At 38.0% G+C, this 19,117-nt stretch overlaps 1 protein-coding gene across 2 annotated transcripts in view; it reads left to right on the top strand.

The window, feature by feature from the left end:
• Positions 1-19,117, top strand: part of ESR1 (estrogen receptor 1) — a 114,785-nt gene that overhangs the window by 82,214 nt on the left and 13,454 nt on the right. For both annotated transcript variants that reach the window (XM_055810944.1, XM_055810945.1), the window contains exon 5: positions 4,648-4,786. In XM_055810944.1, coding sequence (XP_055666919.1) covers positions 4,648-4,786 — 139 coding nt within the window. The remainder of the gene's footprint in view (positions 1-4,647; positions 4,787-19,117) is intronic.

The raw sequence follows: 19,117 nt of genomic DNA, 5'->3' as shown, positions 1-19,117 counted from the left end.
AGGATTTCCTGTTTTAGGATTGCATCTGCAATGACACTGGATATTTGGTCTCAGGGAAAGTTAATTGCTAGAGAAATAATTTCTGATAAAATAGAAATCTACTTATTAGGTCAAAAGTCACTAAGATAAATGATGAATGTATTACTTTAAAAATATATGATTGGTAAAATTTGACATATATGTTGTTGTTAGTTATTTCAGAGGACTGCAGGGTTCACAACCTATGTTACAGTAGCAATAAGATGAAAACCATCTAAGCTTTATTTTGTTCCTTACTATAAGCAGACCATCTTGCACATAAACCACTTCTCTGTTGTTGTCAGGGTCTATGTTTTATCTAATACTACTTCTAGCAGTCCTTGTGTTCTTTCACGACAACCATTCCCTTTAGGCAACTGCCCAAATTCCCAGTTTACAAAGAAACTTGCTTATACCTGTTGTAGATGGTTGCTGCCTTCCTTTTTTAGGAGAGTAGGGTCATACAATTTTGGATTCCCAAGTCTAATGTCACCTCTAGAGAGTCATGTTTGCCAAAATAGGGCTTTTTATAGCTTTTTCTCCATGGACCCACTGCTGCTTCACGGTGTCTTATTGTCTGGAGGAGAGAGATTTGTATTGCATTGTTACTGATACAGTACATACTGCTGCTTTCTATCAGAAAGGATAACCAGTTTAGTTTGAACATTACTGTTTTGTGTTCTACACATAACAAATTTATTTTCTACCTACTCTTAGCTGAGTGCTCAGAAGACCTTTCTGGCTTTTCAGAAGTTGAGATTGCCGTATATATACAAGAGTTTGTGGAACAGTTATTGTCTTCTGTGTTGCAATCACTCAAAAATAGTTAATTTATCTGTATATGAAAAAGGGATGATCCAGCCATGGCTCTCATTCTGAAAGTTCTTTCTCCTGCAAAGCATATGATGTATGAATGGCTTAATGGCAGTCTAGATCCTGTATACTTTGGGCACACAAGGATTTTGATATGTTTCATAAAGTCAAGCAATTGGTCAGTCTGGTGTGGGGAATCAGATGTAGGTTTTATCAGTAAACTGCAATTAATTCATTTATCAACAGTGAAGGTCTTCCTTTTTCCTTAAAGTACAATAACCAAACATTTAGAATTCAAAAATACTTTTTCTTTCAAAACTCACCAGCATTAAAAGAACACTGATATTTGAGAATGCAGTGCACATCTACACATAATTTTAGCAACATTAGTGCAGCTTGCTCTGATGAAGTGACTAATGATTTATTCATAATCTAGTTTAACTTTCTGTAACATTATTCAGAATTAGCTTGCTTGAACGAGAGTAAGTCTTAAAAATAATAATTAGTTGTTGATTAATGTTTCTAGTGATAGCAAATTCATGGAAACTTAGTATGTCATTTAGGTAACTACTTTTTTTTGTTAACAATGACCCCTCATTTTTAGTCTGACTTGGAGCGTGTTTAGCTTCTACCATGAGCTTCTTTATGTTATGCCATTACCTTCTGTAATGCCATTCTCTTTTTCTTTAGATATTTACTCATTGCAGTCCTTTAACCTATTTAGCCTCACAAAGAGTAACTAAAGTCCTCTTCTTCCTCTTTAGAAGGCATGTTTTTCCATGCTGTATTAATTTTGATGTTTCTTTACCATTCTGTCCAACTTCTCATCCTGCTTGAAGATTGGTTACCAGATTCAGGTAACGCAGAGGTAATTTAACTTTCTTACTCTCTCAGCCTTATTAGAGGTAGCTTCCCACTGCAAGTTCAAACTGGACTCATTCTTCTTCATTGTTTCCAACTCGTCTTCATAGCTGCTATAGTTTCCACCCTGTATATATGCTTAATGCTCTTGGTTTCAAACATTTGTCTGTATTTTTATGATTAAGCTAGTGAGTGATTTAGATTGCTCACATATTCAACCTGCTTTTTGCATTATTTCCCACATGCCATCATGACATCTGAATCATGATTTCTTTTTTTCCATATCATTATTAACAGCTGGTCTAAAGTAAAGAAGTAAATGGTATGGCATTCCTTTAGAAATAGAGCAGCATTACATGCTGAGATGTGTCATTTAAAATATTTTAATTCAGTTAATTTGTTGCATGTTTATACAAAACCAAATGTCTTGTGGAAGTCTGGTTCATCAAAACTATTTTTATCAACTAAACTTACAACGTCACCTAAAAAGCCACCAAATAACCAAGGTTATTTGATACATATTTTATGAATTACTGTTTATGTGTATTATTATATTACAGACTTTTAAACCTGCATTAATCAAGGTTTGTGTTAGCTGTTTTGTAGATATCAGGCTAACAGATAATTCAATGTTTTAAACCATGGAGTCACAATCAGTTTTCTCTTTAATCCTAGTTTTTTGGAACTTCCTTAGCCTCATTGAAATCAGAGTTAATATTCCAGACAGCAATAATTTTCTTGGCCAATCCTTGTAGGACTTTTTAATTCAAAGTGTTCAAGTTCAGGTACTTAAAGGATGTTAACATTGTTGAGCAGTGTATTTCTATTCTCAGAGCAGGCTAACAAAATACCCCTCCTTTGCAATACAACTGAGGTACTTTATTAGCTTTCTTTTTTAATTTCTCTGTTTAGTTTTTGTAAAGATTACTTAGCCTCAGTGCAATCTGAAATTTCATGTGCAGGGATGTGGACAAATAGAGCTAACAAAAAGGTGGGAATGAAAAGGGCTTTGAGAATAGGTGTACTAAAAATAAAGATCGAGACTGTGGAGAACAAAGCAAAGCATTTTGACATCCAGAATATTGTAGAATGAGCAGAGTTTTACAGGAAAGTGAATCACCACAGTTGTAATAAGCTCATTTTTTCCTGCAACAATCAAAGCAATCTGCTACAGAATAGTGTGCAGCCACACGGAATGATGGCAATGTAACTGACTTGTATTGCACTGATTGCAAACTTCAAACAGCACATGGGGACTTGTGTCCCTGCATTGCTGCGGTACTCTTCAAGCATATATAAAACCACTATATTATTATGTATCATACGTACCAAGGGAATACTTAACAGAAAACATTATGTTTATTGTTTGTTCTCCATATAGAGACAGCAGTTTCTTTCTGCCAATTTCATTCTTGAGTGCTGCAATCAACACTGTAGTTAAGAATGTTGCTCTTTTAAGTTTCAGCTCTATTGTTTCAGGCTGTTTGGTGGCTCATGCAAATGCCATTCCATCAGTCTGTGAAGTCTGAAAGTAATTTTTGCATTTGGTAATATGGAAAAATACAGAAAAAGACAATTTTTTTCCTAATAGTTACCACTTTCATAAAAATAGCAGGTACTGAAACTGTCTAAATTCACTCCTAATGATTGGTAGATGAGTTTTATTTCAGACATGCCAAAGCTGTTTCCTTGTTTTTGAATGATTCTCTATGAACAGACAGATTAGCTCTCTCAGATGTTTCAATTAAAAATAATTGTATTAACAAATGTTTTGTAGAACATAACAACATTTTCTAAGTACTGACTTGGTATATGTCTGTAGTGAGGACACAACACAGAAGCAAAATCACTGCCCTTTACTGGGCTGGTAAGGTAGTTTACCCTATCACTGGTATTCTGAAGACTAATATGAATCAATTACACTTGTAAAAAAAAAAAAAAAGAAAAAAGGCAAAGTTCAATGAAGTGGTTCATTCATAACACTGAGTAAAAGAAACACTGAATAAAAAGATAAAGTGTATTTTAAGGGAACTTCTACATATTTTGTTTTAGGAAGTTCATGTTAATTTGAAAGAATACGTTCTGCTAGGATCTAATAAACCGTATTATGCAATCTCTCCTTCCCTTGTATCTTTGGATTGAAATTAACATTTATGAAAAGTGAGAATCTCAAATAGAGAATGAACACAAGAATGACCACTGTCATTATGCTTTTATATCTACCTTCATCATTATTCTTTCATATTCATATTTTAGTATTGTTAGAAGCAATCTCTTCATTTTGCATTCATTGTTGCTAGCATTGTTTAAATACAGAGTAATACAGGTTCACCTCATTCCTCTAGGTGCTATAGCCCAATAGAAATATAAACAAGTAGTTCATCAGTGAATTGTGATTGTGCAGTGATCAGCATCTGCTCCCTACTTAGTTTGAAATGCTGTATTGGGCCCTCTTCCACACAGATACAGCTCCTGCAGTATGGTGAATTGTTCACAAATCTGTAAACCAGCATTCCACCAGGAAAAGTGGTCTAGGATTAGGTGATTACAGCTATCATTTCATTTTATGAGGATTTTTCTGTTTTCCATTTTCCCTCCATCATGCCCCAGGCAGCGTGGCACTGGAGCAAACAGTTGCCCCTTTCTTCCCAGGCTAGTAGCAACAGGTATGGGAATGGAGATGCTCACCTGGCTCTTGCCCTGCTTTTGGGGCAGGGTACAGCCAGGACACAACCAGGGGGCTGGAAAGTGCTGACTGTTCTGTAGGATGGAACCAAAGTGGACCTAACGATAGACAAAACTAGCTCAAATGTGAAGAGAACAAATGCCTGTTTTATCGCTTCTTCTTTTTGGTTATACAGCTCCAATGCACTTTTTAACCTGATTCTCTTGAGTAATGCTGTTCTACTTACAAAACTAGAGGGTTTTTTTACTGTCTCCTATTTATTCTTTCAGGATTTGTGGATTTAACACTCCATGATCAGGTCCATCTACTGGAATGTGCCTGGTTAGAGATACTGATGATTGGCTTAGTCTGGCGCTCCATGGAACACCCAGGAAAGCTTTTATTTGCACCTAACCTATTACTGGACAGGTCAGTCTGCACATTACTGTGATTTATTGAAGTTTGTTTATTTCTATTGCAATCAGATTCATTTTTAGCTGATAGTCATCTCACTGATACTACAATTTGACGGTACTTCCTATGTTAAACAAGGTTATAATAGGTGAGAGTGGAAAAGGAACTCTAAAAAACATAGAAATGCTCTGGAATGTGATGTTAGTCATTTGTTAGACAAGTAACACATCTGAAATTCACCTGCTGCTGGAAGTACTTTCAAAGGCAGCAGAAAAATTCTCTTATAATCTGTACTGTTTGTTGCAAAACTAAATTATATTTAGGATTAAATACTAAACCCTATTCATTTTAATTCAGATAATTATTTTTGTTTACCAGAAATCTTCTAAGTTATTCTTGGTTAGAATGAAAACTGGAGTCATGTATGTAAAACACATACCTGTTTGCTGCCCTAACCCTTTTTTAGTCAGTCTTGCCAATATGCCATAGGTATTTCTAAGTGAGAGAGAAAAAATATGCATCTCTGCTATACAACAATATCCTGGATTCTAGCTGATAGCCATCATTAATGAAAGCAGGAAGACTGACAGATTTTTAGCATATATTCTAACTATCTTAATGCAAACTCAAGTTCTTTTTTTTTTTCCAGTCATGAAAAATTTCAGCCTTAGGAAAGAATGTTGAAAGAATATAAGCAGCAAGCAGGGGGGTTGGTAAATGACTGTGGCTAATCTAGGAAAAGTTAAGGTAGAGTCATCCTAGGTATTGGTAATCTTTAGTTGAAGACTACCACCCACACAGCAGAGCTGGCACAAGAGAGAGAGCTTATGTGTGCACGCTGGTCACTTCAGTGCAGAATTTGAAATCTTGGTATTGAATTGAAGGTGGAGGAAAGGGTGAGCTAAGGAGATGTGAGCTGAGTATGTGGTGAGGCAGCTAAAAGTTGCCAGGTTCTGGTATCATGTAGCTGCCGAGGCAGTGAGCTGCAGCAGAGGGATGGCGATACAAAGTCAAGGGCAGTGCCTTCAGCTACTGCAACCATTAGCTAGGTGAATGAATCAAAACTCTTCTTATCAGAAACATCTTTGGAGCACCTTGCTCTGTCAACAGTAGGGTACTGAGTTATGATTGCATTTGTGCAGCGTTAATCCTTTGGTTCCTCTGCCCTCTATTTGCAAAAGAAACAAGATTTAATTTTTATATTTTAGTAAAATACAGATGCTAATGCCTAACAGTATAAAATGATAAAACATATTTCACAGGAATAGCGAAACATTTATTGCCTTAGGAAAAAACCCTATTCCACTTGTGTAAGCACATGACCTGTGAGCTTTGGAACTAGATATGTATAAAACACATTTTCATTTCATATACAGAAAATACCTGCTGCCTAAATATAAGTATAGTCTTCTCAAGAAAACAGAACAGTTTAAAAATAATTTCTTAGCGCACCTAAGAAGTAAAATTTACTACTTTAGGAAAGTAATTATAGCATAAGACAAACTTCCTTTACACATTCCAGAATACAAGTTGTGAGAAAAAACTGAAAACTGAAGAGCAGAGCCAGAGTACCATTTTTCCTCCTCTTAACTAAGAAAAACAGCTAAGGAAACATTTGAAACTTTGGTCTTCCTCAACTAAACACCTCTATGCACTGAATAAAATGGACTCTGAGCAGTTGATTCACAGTTTAAGCCAAGTCTGCTGGATTAAAGAAAGCAATTTAATGACTAGAACCACATATTACTTTAGGCATCAAAAAAGAGTTAACTTCATCATAAAAACAGGCTTTTTTCTTTGTTTTCTGATTTTCAAACAAGGCTGTTTCTGGAAGTATAGCTCTATTACATCTCATTTTCAAATAAGAAATGTGTTTCTAAAGCATTGTACACTTGCCTCACTCTACTTGGTAAGGATATTTACTGAAACTAAAATAACCAATTAATTGACTCTGGGAAGCACCGATATGTTAATTAGTTAACCATTTGCTGATTTACTAGTTAATTAGTGCTAATTAGACTAATTGAGAGCATGATAGGGCAAAAGTATATTTGCCCTATATTTGTCAGATTTGAGAGGGCAGGACAGTGCCTGCTTAACTCAGTGGAGTCCTTCCACTGCAGAAAGTATTTGGGCAAATACCACAAGAGTGCAAAAATGTTTCTGGTTTTTTTTAAATGTATTATTGTTGTTCATCTAAATGATGAAATTGTCTAATTGAATGGCTAAAATAATGGAAAAGATGGATGGTCTAGTACAGTTTCCTTGCATCTGTTCTTTTCTCCTTACCCATCAGCATATTCTTTACAGGATACTCCTTTTCAATGTTTTCATCCACAGCATTCTGTCCTGAATTCCCATCATGCTTTCCTTGTTACCTCATCTATGGGCTTAACAGCATTTGCAAACATTAATTTAGCTACTGTCTATAACCCAGAGTCACCAGCTTCAGAAGGTAAAATCTAGACCTGCCCCTAAGTTGAGTTTTTCTGGACTTAGTGCAAATTTAGTATTCTTAATATAGAGCTTTACCACATTTTGCATATGCCTCTAGCTCTCTCTGATCATTCTGTGGCAGACATCCTCTCTGATATGCACATCCCTTTTATTTTTTACATTCAGGCTTCCCCTGTTTCTAACAGAATCTTTCTGTCTAGAATCTTGGAGACGGATAGTTGTTTGTATACATCTGTACATAAAGGCAACATCAAGTTCTATTATGCAACTTTTTTACCTTTTGGCTAGATAAATAGAGCTTTGTCTTGTTCATATCTGTCTGAAATGCAATAAAAGATTTGAACAAATAAGATTTTTCTTCTCCCAGCTCACTCCTTCTACTTGGCCCATATTAAATTAAACATGAGTTTGTCTTGTCTCTGGAGATCTTTTAGAGACTGTCTTTTCTCATTCCATGACAGTCTACTTGTAATATTTTCAAATAAATACTTCTATAACTTTCCTATGTAACTATTCACACTTGGAAGACTCCTTGAAAATATCTGTAAAGCAGCCCTTTTATTATTAATTTTAAGTTAATTCTTAAAATTTTGCTTTACCCATAAAAAAAAAATTACACACCAACTAAGCTGCCAGTATGTGTAGACTACTGCCTTCTGTATGGAAGAATATCATTACATTATTCCTTCCTATTCCTACTCTGCCTTGTAATTAGATAGGGTATATCTGGGGTAAGGCACCCTTGCTTATTCTATTAACAAACTACCTACACACTTGAGTCTTGGTTCAAAATCAGGACTTTTAGCAGTCTGCCAATTACATATAACTGGTACATTTTTGCAGGGTACAACTGATGCTATTTAAAAAGCTCAAATGACAATAATTATAGATTAGAAAAATAAGCCCAATTGGGAAATACAATGGCACACTCACAGTGCTTGCAATTAATGTACAGTACCTGATACAATTAAAGAAAGCCCAGAATAAATGCAAATCTTCTATATTCAGTTTCTGAAAATTATATCTTGTATAAGGCTAATCTAGAAGCAAAGGCTTAAGTTTCTAATGGGACAAACCAGATGTTTCCTGTCTGGAGTGTTCCCAAGAAACCAGACATTAAAAATGTCATTAAACCAGGTCTGAAATTTGTCAGGCCTGCCTGACAATAAGCTGTTTATAATTTTGAAGAAAATGCATTGTTTCTTCGGGAATAAGAAAATAATATTTTATTGTATTTTTAAAGGATTTGTTGCATTCAAATTTCATGCTGATCAGAGGTTACTCAAAGGTTTGAAACATAATTGTAAAGAAACTCATGATAGAAATAGCCGAATTGCTGACTGAGGTGGGTGACTTTTCACCCGAAACCTTCTCAGCATCAGCAAAATGGGAAACACTGTGCTGCATTTTAAGAAGGTGGGTGGAACTTCTGCCCAGTAAGCCTGGGCACAATTGTAAGGAAACTGATGGGACATCACCTAAAGAAAAGAATTGGCTGAGGTGCGAATAAACATGGCATAGCAGTAAAGAGCATACATTTTGTAAGAGGAAGCCATACGTCATGAATAAGTTGGAGTTCTTTGAAGAAATTAACAAGCAAGTGGATGATGGAGATCTTGCTGGATTTCCAAAAAGTGTTAACAAGATCCAGATTTTATTTAGACAAATGTAAACTGATGCATATAGGAGAAGAATAATCTTAGTCTTCATAAACTGCATTCTGAGTTGATTTTTCCATCTCACTGTTAACAGTATTCGGTTCTATGGATCCAGCATTTCTGGCTCTCTAGCCATTGAAAAGTAAATAGACTGCAGCTTTCCCCTCAATAACCATTGCAACTGGAAAAAGAAACAGAACAGGACATTGCTATTCCACTGTTTAAATCCGTGCTGCATCTGTGCTTGGGAAACTGTGCTTTTTTGATTTTCCTTATCTTAACAGGACTATTGAAGAAACAGGAAAGGTAGCCAGAGGGTTTGCATAAGCAATCAAAGAGAGAGATGAGCCTTTGTACATAAAGTAACTAAGTATAATTACTTCTCTGCCTGTGATGCTCACTAGAAGAAGGGAAACAAACCAGAGATGATAGGAATTGCATAAAGACATGAGCACATTGAGAAAATGTATGTTAATCCACAGGTTATTATCTCTTCCAATCTAGCACTAGAGGTAACCACTTGAAATCAGATCAAAATGCCTATACTCCTAGCCCAAGGTGAAATCTAACTTTGATATGAGCCAGTATGGCTGCTCTAATGTTATGTTCTAATGTTATTTTCTTATCATGATTAGGGGAAAAAAAAAAAAAAAGTCTAGCAGCAAAATATCAGTCTAGGGACCTACAAAATTTCAGTTAAATGTAGTCAGTATGTCCATAATCCTACCAGGTTTTCTTTCTTTATATGGAGAAATCTAGCCTGCTCTTCAGGTTTTTTTCTTGAGACTCTTGTTCACTTCCTCTTCCAGTGCTTGATGGAGCTCTTTCATTCTTTTGGAAGAAACTGAAGAATTTTCCCTTTACTGACTTTCACATTCAGTGATGGTAGGAGGCCATGGATCTCTTTAAACTGCAGCTAGGATCAATTGTATAAAGACTTGCAGCATTCACTGTATGACTGGACAACTGAATAATTTACTGTTTGCATGGCTTTGGTCTGAAAATTTCTCACCACATCTGAAAATAATCTTTTAAGTTTTAAGTTTTCTGTGCAAATAGGTTTTTCCAATGTTTTGATAGACAGAAGATTAGACACAATAGAAGAGCATCAGGATGAAATCCAAGTATGCTTTGCTAGTCTCTCACCTTGTGAAATGTTTCAGATGTCTGAGGACATCACACTTGTCTGTCACTTGAGTAAATGTAGAAGACTTTTTGGCATTGTGTAATCGTGGATGCATTAATTAACATTGACTTATTAGAAAAATGGAAGCAAAGTGGTCACAGATGCTTGATTCAGAATGCTTCATTAGTGACCTGCTGGTTTTGTTTATTTCAAAGGGAAAACGCCCCTAGGCAACAAGTATATCCAAACTTGCATTTCAAAATAAATCTGGAAAACAATTGTGCATTTCATTTTCATCCCATTTTAATAGCAATAGATTTTCTGATGGAAACCCAACTCAAACAGTAATCCTGTCAGCAGGCTACTTACTTAATAGAGCTGAATGGATCCACTTGTAGAATGTTAAGGAATCTCCTGAAAGAATTCGATTTCTCTTTCACCCCTCACTTCATTCTTGGATTTTGGGATGTATTATTGTATTGTTGAACACATAGAATGAAAAAAATATTGCAAGCAATAGAATTCTACACCTTAAACAATGCAAAAGGAATAATTTCTATTTAACGTAAATCAGTCTTTGTGCCTTGGAGCAAAATTCAAAACCTACGCAATGTTGTAATTCAAACAACCTAAACATAAATCAATAGGACCCCTTCAGAGTTTGGGGAGGTGTTGGGTAATGCTCAAAGTGGTGAATTCAGAAAAGCACAGGAAAAGGAAGAAAATTACTCCCTCTCATTATGATCTTCCTAATTTTCAGCTGCTGCAGAAAGAGGTTCCCTGGGTGGGTTTGTAGGCACAGAACAAAGGTTTTCATAAAGAATGAAATCATTTCTGGATTCAGGATAGCCCCTACACAAATTCTAAGATTGCTTGTTCATCTAGTCACTCTGACCTTGGAAGCTCAGGCCCCAGTTCTAGGTCATGTTGAATTCTGATGACGATCTTTCCAAAATTAACCTTTCTTTGCATTTCTGACATGAAGTGAATTTTGAAATATTTTTGGCTTTAAGGTGATTAAGTCTGAATGTAAATTAAACTGAAAAAGGCTTTTCTGTCAACAAGAATAACATTTTTTCAGCCAGTTATTGTAACTTTATTATTCCCAAATGGAGAGCCTTCATAATAATTTTCTAATCTAAATGTCACATGTGACAAAAAAATAATCTGTTTTCTTAGAATTATTATAGCAGCATTTTAGAGATATTTCCTATCTGACATATTTGTGGATCCATTTCACATCATATTTTACCAAGAAAAAATTAATTAAAAGGGTACTTAGTAGTCTCAGACCCAATTCACCACAGTTGAAATGTGTAGTGTGGTCTTACTTTATCTGCCTAGGTAAATGATTCCTCTTGATCTAGTCAGGAAAGACACTTAGTCATGACTACATGGCTCTGAGGGTGAGGGTCAAGGGTGTAGGAGCCCAGGCGGTCAATCCACTGGGGCAGCTGAGGAGAAAGGACTTGAGGAAGAGTACACAGATCCTGCGGGTCAACAACTGGTTGCATAGCTGGTGTCAACAACAGGGATTCAACTTATGATCAAGAAACCTGCTCCCAGGATCAAGGATATCTAGGAAGAGATGGGATCAACCTCATCAAATGGGGCAAAAAGCATAATTTCCACCAGCTGGCCAACCTGGTGAGAGAGCTTTAAACAAGGAACAACAGGGGAGAGAGATGATGACCCACAATCAAGTGAGGAAAGTGGTAGACTGGGCTGGCAAGAAAAGGGTTCAGGGTGATGTGGACAGGAGAGATGTTGTAATCAACATATCATAGTAGTAGGAGAGCCCCCTAAGTATGTATATGCACATAAATATGGACGTGCCTACAGGACAGCCTGATGGAGAAAGCTCCATACATTTTTTTGGGAAATTAGCACAAGTAGATGTTCTCTGAGCCAGCAATGCTCCCTCATGGCAAAGATGACCCATGGCCTCCTGGGCTGCATTAGGAAAAGCATTACCAGCAGCTAGAGGTAGGTGATCCTTCCTCACTGCTCAGCCATGCTGAGGCAAATCTGGAGTTCTGTATTCAGTTCTGAGAGCCCCAATACAAGATAAACATGTGCATACCAGAGTCCAGTGAAGGTCCATAATGATGATTACTGGGCTGGAGCATCCTTCATGCAAGCAGAAGCTGAGGCTTGGATCTGATCAATGTGTATAATTATCTGATTGGGGGGTGTGGGGTGTGGAGGGGAGTAAAGAAGACAGAACAAGATTCTTGTCATTTACAGGACAAGAGGTTGCAGAGTCTTAGTCCTTGGAGATACTGAAAACCCAACAAGATATTGTTTTGAGCCTAACTGTGATCAAAATGGCCATTTTTTATAGCAAAATGCTATTTAACCCCATGGGTACTGACACACAACAATAAATAAGCTAGGTATTTCTCTTCATCATCAGGCCTTGCATTCGATATTGTGGTTTAGTTTACTCATGGTAGTCTCTGCTTTCCTCTTTGCCAGCTGTTTGGAGTTTGCTGTTTTGTTCTAGAGCTTTGAGGGCTATTTTTTTTTAATTTTATTTTTTCTGCTTACTTTCTCCCTAACCTTTTCCACAATCTCCAGAGCTACTGGTTAAATGTGGGATGGTCTGAAGTAACATCTCACTGCTGATTGATAACAATGTCCTCATCTTTTAGTTATTGATAAAATAGTGTAGAAAAGGAAGAATCCTCTGGTTAGTTGAGTAGCCCTCCAGTGCCTATCTGGCAGTATTTAAGGCATCCTGATGGATGTTAAGGCCTTGGAGATGGAGCTTTCCTGAGACCCTGCTTCCTTAAGTTGTTTTAGTGCACCACATTACACAGGAGTAGAAAGTGTTTATCAATGTCTACTAAGAACTAGTGCATACAGAACACATTAATGTATATAATAATCATCTCTTGTCTTGAAGACAGGCACCAGCTATGTATAAAGCCTGTAATAAAATTCTAATGGAAAAAACATAAAAAAACATTAAAATGCTTTGGCAATTCTTTAGTGCTTCAGAAATAACACAGGATGTAATGATTCTGCTCTGTCTTATATATTCCATATCTTCCTGGATTTGCTCTTTTATTTGTCTTTATTTTAACATCTCTCATTTGATGTGTGAATTAGCTACTGCTTTTGGTTCAGAGCTAGGTCAAGGAGCAACCAAAAGAGACATTAGAAAAGATCAGCAGACCTTGCAGGATGGTGGGCTCGTAATTGTGTCAGTACTGGAGGAGGTAGGAATTGCCTATTTGAACCTCAGACCCAATCCTAATTGTTGCTTTGTTGCTATAGAAAAGAGAGAGATGTGCTGGGTGAAAACTGCTGGTGCACGGGCAACCACATTTGTTCAGTGTATTTTGGGGAAGTGACGGTGCCAACAGAAGTAACTCAAAAGGCAGGTTATGTGAAAAGGTATAAACCTAACAGCCCAGCTCAGTGAAGGCAAAGAGAGCCTGCCTCTTTTCCTCCCTCAAAATTATGTTTGGAACTGATATTTCATTTTTATTTCTTATTTGACAAACGTCCATTTCAAAAAACTCTTGAAGGAAAAAGAACTTGATCCCATGTTGAATTATGCTAATTCCAGTCCAGTACTACTTCAGTCGCCCAGCTGTGAGTCTCAGACATTCGTTGACACTAATGGCACATATTTTTGAGTAAGTAGCCAAAAATATTGGATTTGTTTTAAGAACAAGAAATAATTACTGTAACAGTGTTGTAAATCAACTGAAAAATATTTTAGCAAACTGTCCCCAACAAAAAAGAAAAAAAAAAAAAAAAAAAAGCAAAATTATTACTTGAAGGTAACTTTCTGAAAAATGTACATGCTGTCACTTTAGGTTTTCTCCTCTGAATTTCTGTCCTTACTTCTGGCCAGATAGACATTCTTCCTTGCCTATGCCATGACTGAATAAGTTAATGAATTAGAAATAAATTATAACCAAATATAATAAAAGTTTGAGTATGAGATGTAAGGAGGATAGAATGCCAAGATATGCACTGAGAATGAATAGGCTATAATGAATAGAAAGGACTGTTCTCTTTCCAAAACTTTCTTGAAAATACAATCCAAGCCTAAACTCATGAAGAGATTTTGAAGTACGGGAAAGTTGGATTAACTTTTAAATTTTATTTTTTCTTCTCTGTTTTATATTCTGTGCCAGTTTTATGCATAAACTGAAGATGAAGGGATGTAATATGGTGATGGGTATTTTTTACTGCTGCATTAGTACTTCAAACCCTATTTGAATGATTTAAGGATTGCTTTTATTCTTTACGCTCGTGCTGACTGCATGTTTGGATTCTTGGTTAGAAAGCTCCACACCAATAATAAATCCTTGCTTCTAATGCTACCGTCTGAAACTGAAGTCTTTCAGGAACTTCCCCAACAATTTACTTTAGGAACAAAACTTTTGGTTGCAGATCATTTTGCCCAACCTACTTCTTGAAGCAAGATTATTGCCATCAACAGTTTAGGTCAGCTGTGACTTTGTCTAGCTTTCTTTAAAGTCTCTAGGGATGGAGAACACACAACCTCTCTGGGTACCAATTTCAGGGTTGCACCACCCTCCTACAATCCAGCCTGAACTTTCCACACTGTAGCTTACAGCAGTTAGTTGCCTTTTGATTTAGCGTTCACTGCTCCTGAGGAAAGTTTGGTTATACCCTGTTTGTAATGCCCCTTGTAGACTGCAGTTCTGTCTGTCCCCTCCTCTACATACTTTGCTTCCTTCTCACCAGACTGAACAGATACAGTCGCTCAACCCCTCCTTGTAGGCCATGCACTGCATGCCTCTGATCAGCTCCACAACAGCAGAAGACATCCAGCATCCTTCTTGAACTAAAGCACCTGAAACCGAACACAGGCACAGCCTCAGGAGGACCAAATAGAGGTGGGGGAGAAACAATTTCTCTTGTTCTGGCCACATTCTTCCTAACATAATTTCCATGCAGTTCGCCTTATCCACAAAGACAGAATGCTGTTGGCTTATATTTGATTTGGTTTTCATTTTCCAGCAGGAGGGATCCTGGTCAGCCCAGTGTTTTTCCAACCTGTGCTGATGCACAGGTTTATTTGGCCCTGGGTGCAGAATTTTGTACTTCTCCTTGTTGAACTTTGTGGGGTTTCTGTTGGTTCACTCCTCCAGAGTCCCTCTAGCACCAAGGTTGCGCTACACAGTGTAGAACCTCCCTACAGCCCCAATTTAGTATCATCCACAGACTTTAAGATGAACTTTTTATCATCATCCAGATTATTGATAAATATATTAAACAGCATTGGCTCCAGAGTTAACCTCTGGAGTACTTATTACCTACCACAAACTAAGTGTGGAGCCATTACTGATACACTTCGAGTCTAGTGATCCAGCTTATGTGTCTGTCTGTCTGCTCAGCCTGTACTTCCCTGGCTTACAGATAAGAATGCTGTAAAACAAAAGCCTTGCTACAGTGGAATGGTATTGCACCCACCACCTTCCCTTTGATCGTTTAACTAATTGTTTCGTCATAGAGTCAATCAGGTTGGTCAAGCACAATCTGGTTTCCTGGATCCTTCTTGATTTCGTCAAAGCTGAGTTAGCCTTCTACTATTTGTTAGGCACCTCTTTCAACCCCCATGATTTTTTTAAAGTGATAGGTAGTAGCCTAATGAATACATTGACCAACTATTTCAGCACCCTGAAATGAACCCCGTTTGGCTTCAAAGATTCTCTAAGTAATTCCCTAACCTTTGAAGAGAAGTCAATGTGCTTCTCTTGGCTTCGCCAGTGAAATCTGACACACAAAGAAAGAAAAGCTGTGGAGTGTTTCAGTCTATTCCATGTAGTCACTCATCACGTTTTCTCCCCCATTCATCAAGTCTTCACTCTCACTGAAATTCCATTTGTTGCTGCCATACTTGTAAAATCCCTTCTTGTTACCCTCTGTGACCCTCACTGGTTTTAGACATAAATGCTCAAACAGTGCTTTGGTAATTCTATGCTGCCTGCTTTTATTTCTATTTCTTGTATGTTCTTTTGCCTTTTAATTCGTTAAAGGGTTCCTTGCTTAACCAAGTAGACCTTCTGTTGAAATACCTGGTCTTCCTTTATACTGGGATGGGCTCGTTCCTGAGGTCTCAATAAATTTTACTTAAAATATTTTCTAATTCCCTTGACACTTTTCCCCGTCATGTCTCCAAGAATATTCTGCTGAGTAATTCCCTAAATAAACTGCAATCTGTTTTTCTGAAACCCAGAGTCATAGTTCTGTTGTTTGCATTCCCAGCCTACCTCTGGATCCTGAGCTTGCTCACACCTCATGGCTGCTGCAGCCAGATTTCCTACCTGTGGCCATATTCTCCAGCAATTTCTCATAGTTTGTGATGAGTGGATCAATAGAGCATCGGCCTTGGTTGGCTGCTGTGCTGTTTGATTTGGGAAGTGATCATCAACACAGTCCAGAAACTTTCTGGATTACTTGCACAATGCTATGTTGACCTTCCAGCCAATGATTGCAATCTATCCATGCAGAAATCCTCCACAAGACTGTAGACCAGTGACTGGGACACTTCTATGACTTATTTATAGGAAAACTTATCCACTTTATACTCTTGGTCAGACAGTTTGTAGCAATCCCTCCCCTCCAGTCATCAGTGTTAATTTCTCCTCTGATGGATACACAGAGTCTCCTGATATCTGTGGTTCTGGTTCCTTACTGATATCTGGTTCTGGTCTGTTGCAGCCAGGGGTCTCCCTTTATGTAGAGCTCAAGTTTTTCCTCTCCCATATTTGTCCTTCCTAACCAAGTTGTACCTATCCATGACCATTCTCCAATCATGTGTGCTATCTGATCGGATTTGTGCACTATCCCACCAAGCCTCTGTGTTTCTAGTCTCATCACAGCTGTCTGACTCTGTACGAACTTCCAACTCCCCTTCTGTGTTAGAGCACCGGCATTTGAGTTAAGTCTGTGAATACCCTTCTTTGTAACTGGGGATGTGGATGTTGTCCCTGCAGCTTTTTCTCAATCATACCTCCACTGTTTCCTAACCCACCTTTAGGCTGAGGAGCACACCCTGTGACAAGCCTCGTTTAGCAGCTTCCTCACCAAGTTACTAAGTCCACTTGTGAAGGTGACCTTCCCTCTCTTAGTCTGGTGGATCCCATCTGTTCTTGGCAATCCCTTGTCATCAAATGAAGAACCATGAGCAAAGAAGCCAGACGGTAAACAAATACACAGTCAGGCTTTGGTTTGATGTGTGCATCTGTGCTTACTTGGGTTTTTCCCTTTGAATGGAAAATTTGTCCCTAAGTCCCTGTTCACCTCACCAAAACATCCTTCCTTCTTAATGTTTACTTGTCTGTCCTGTGTTTCTGTAAAAGCCATTCCTGATACCTAGGGTTTTCCCAAGACTTTAAAATAAAAGTTCTCATTCCTACATACAGGGTTCAAGGAGGAGAGGAATGAGTTAGTAAAAGAGGAGTGACTCATGAATCTCTTAAGAAGTCTTGTCACATACAAATCCATGGGATGGGCTGCATCCAAGATTGTGGGATGATGTCATTGCGAGGCTGTTTATCATCTTTGAAAGGCTGTGGAGACCAGGAGAGGTCCTCAATTACTGGAGAAAGGCATACGTTGTGCCCGTCTCCAAAAGAAGACAGACAGACAGTCTGGGAACTACAGTCAGAATCACTTCTATCATGAGGAAAATCATACAGCACGTTCTCTTGGAAGTTTTTTATGTGAATAGGAAGGAGAAGATAGTGAGTGTGAATTAGCATAGATGTAGGGCATATTGAGCCCGACCAACCTGATTGCCTTGTGTGATAAAATTGTTCACACTCTACCTCAATACTAGTTACAGCTGGAGTTACTCAGGGGTCTATCTTAGGATTTGTCCTGTTAAATGTCTTTGTCAGTGACCTGGAGGAGGAGATGGAGTGCACAGTCTTTAAACTGGCAGGTGACGCCAAAGTAGGGGGTGCAGTTGGTATGCTTGAGGGCAGAGCTGCCATATCGAGACAGGCTGGAGGAATGGGCTGACAGGAACCCTATGAAATTCAGCCAGAAGTGCGAAGTCCTGCACCTGTGATGGACTTAATCCACTGCCCCTGTTCAAGCTGGGGCCTAACTGCCTGGGGAACAGCAATGTGTACGTATGCCAGTATGGCAACATGGCAGCAGTGAAGGCCAACAGTATCTAGGACTGTATCAGTGGTAGCGCAGGCAATAGAGCAAGGGAAGTGATTATCCACTTTTATTTGGCACTCATTAGACTATCACTGGAATATCACATCCAGCTTTGTGCCCCTCATTAGAGGAAAGACGTTAATAAATTTCAATAAACCTAGTGGAGAGCCACCAAGGTGGGAGCACATGCCTTGTGGCTGAAAGAAGTGGATTTGTTCAGCTTGGAGAAGAGATACGGTTTGAGCATGCCTAACCTAAAATCTACAAGGCTTTTTGCTAAGATGCCCAGTGAAAGCCTGAGAAACAGGAGTCATAAATTGAAGCTGAGGAGGTTCTGACTGGATATAGGGGAGAAAAAAACCATGATGATGGATATAATTAAGCTGAGGGAGGTTGTGCAGTGTCCATCCTTGGAGGTTTTCAAGACCAGACTTGCATAAAGCCTTGAGTGAGCTGATCCTGTTTTTAGTGGGAAGTTGGATTGAAGAAATCCTGAGTTGCTTTCCAGCCTGTATGATGCTGTGAGTCTGTAGACTTACTAACGTTAATGCACATAGTACTTTTATGCAGTAACTTAAGATCTTTAATTCACATGCTTTAACTTTCCTAAACATTTCCCAATAGCCAAGAGTTAAGGATTCTTCTGAGAATACAGTCTGACACTCTGCAGTAAACAATCTTTTATTGTTTTGTTTTCAGTAAGCTGAGAGTACACAAAAACAACAGCATGATGGTGGGATAAGAATAATTTTCAAATCTGTTGCTAATTTGTCCTTCAGGAAAGTTATTTAGGCCTTCCTAGATAGGCCTTCCTATCAACTGGACATATGTGAAGATGTGATTATACTATCAGCTTGCGTTAGAAGGCAATTGAGGAGAACTGGAGATTCCTATTTCAGACAGCTTTTGTTTGTTAACAAAGAAAATCAGTGTTGCAAGTAG

This window comes from Falco peregrinus, chromosome 7 (assembly GCF_023634155.1).
Source record: "Falco peregrinus isolate bFalPer1 chromosome 7, bFalPer1.pri, whole genome shotgun sequence".
NCBI classification, from domain to species: Eukaryota; Metazoa; Chordata; class Aves; order Falconiformes; family Falconidae; genus Falco; species Falco peregrinus.
This window is presented reverse-complemented; position numbering and strand designations above follow the sequence as displayed.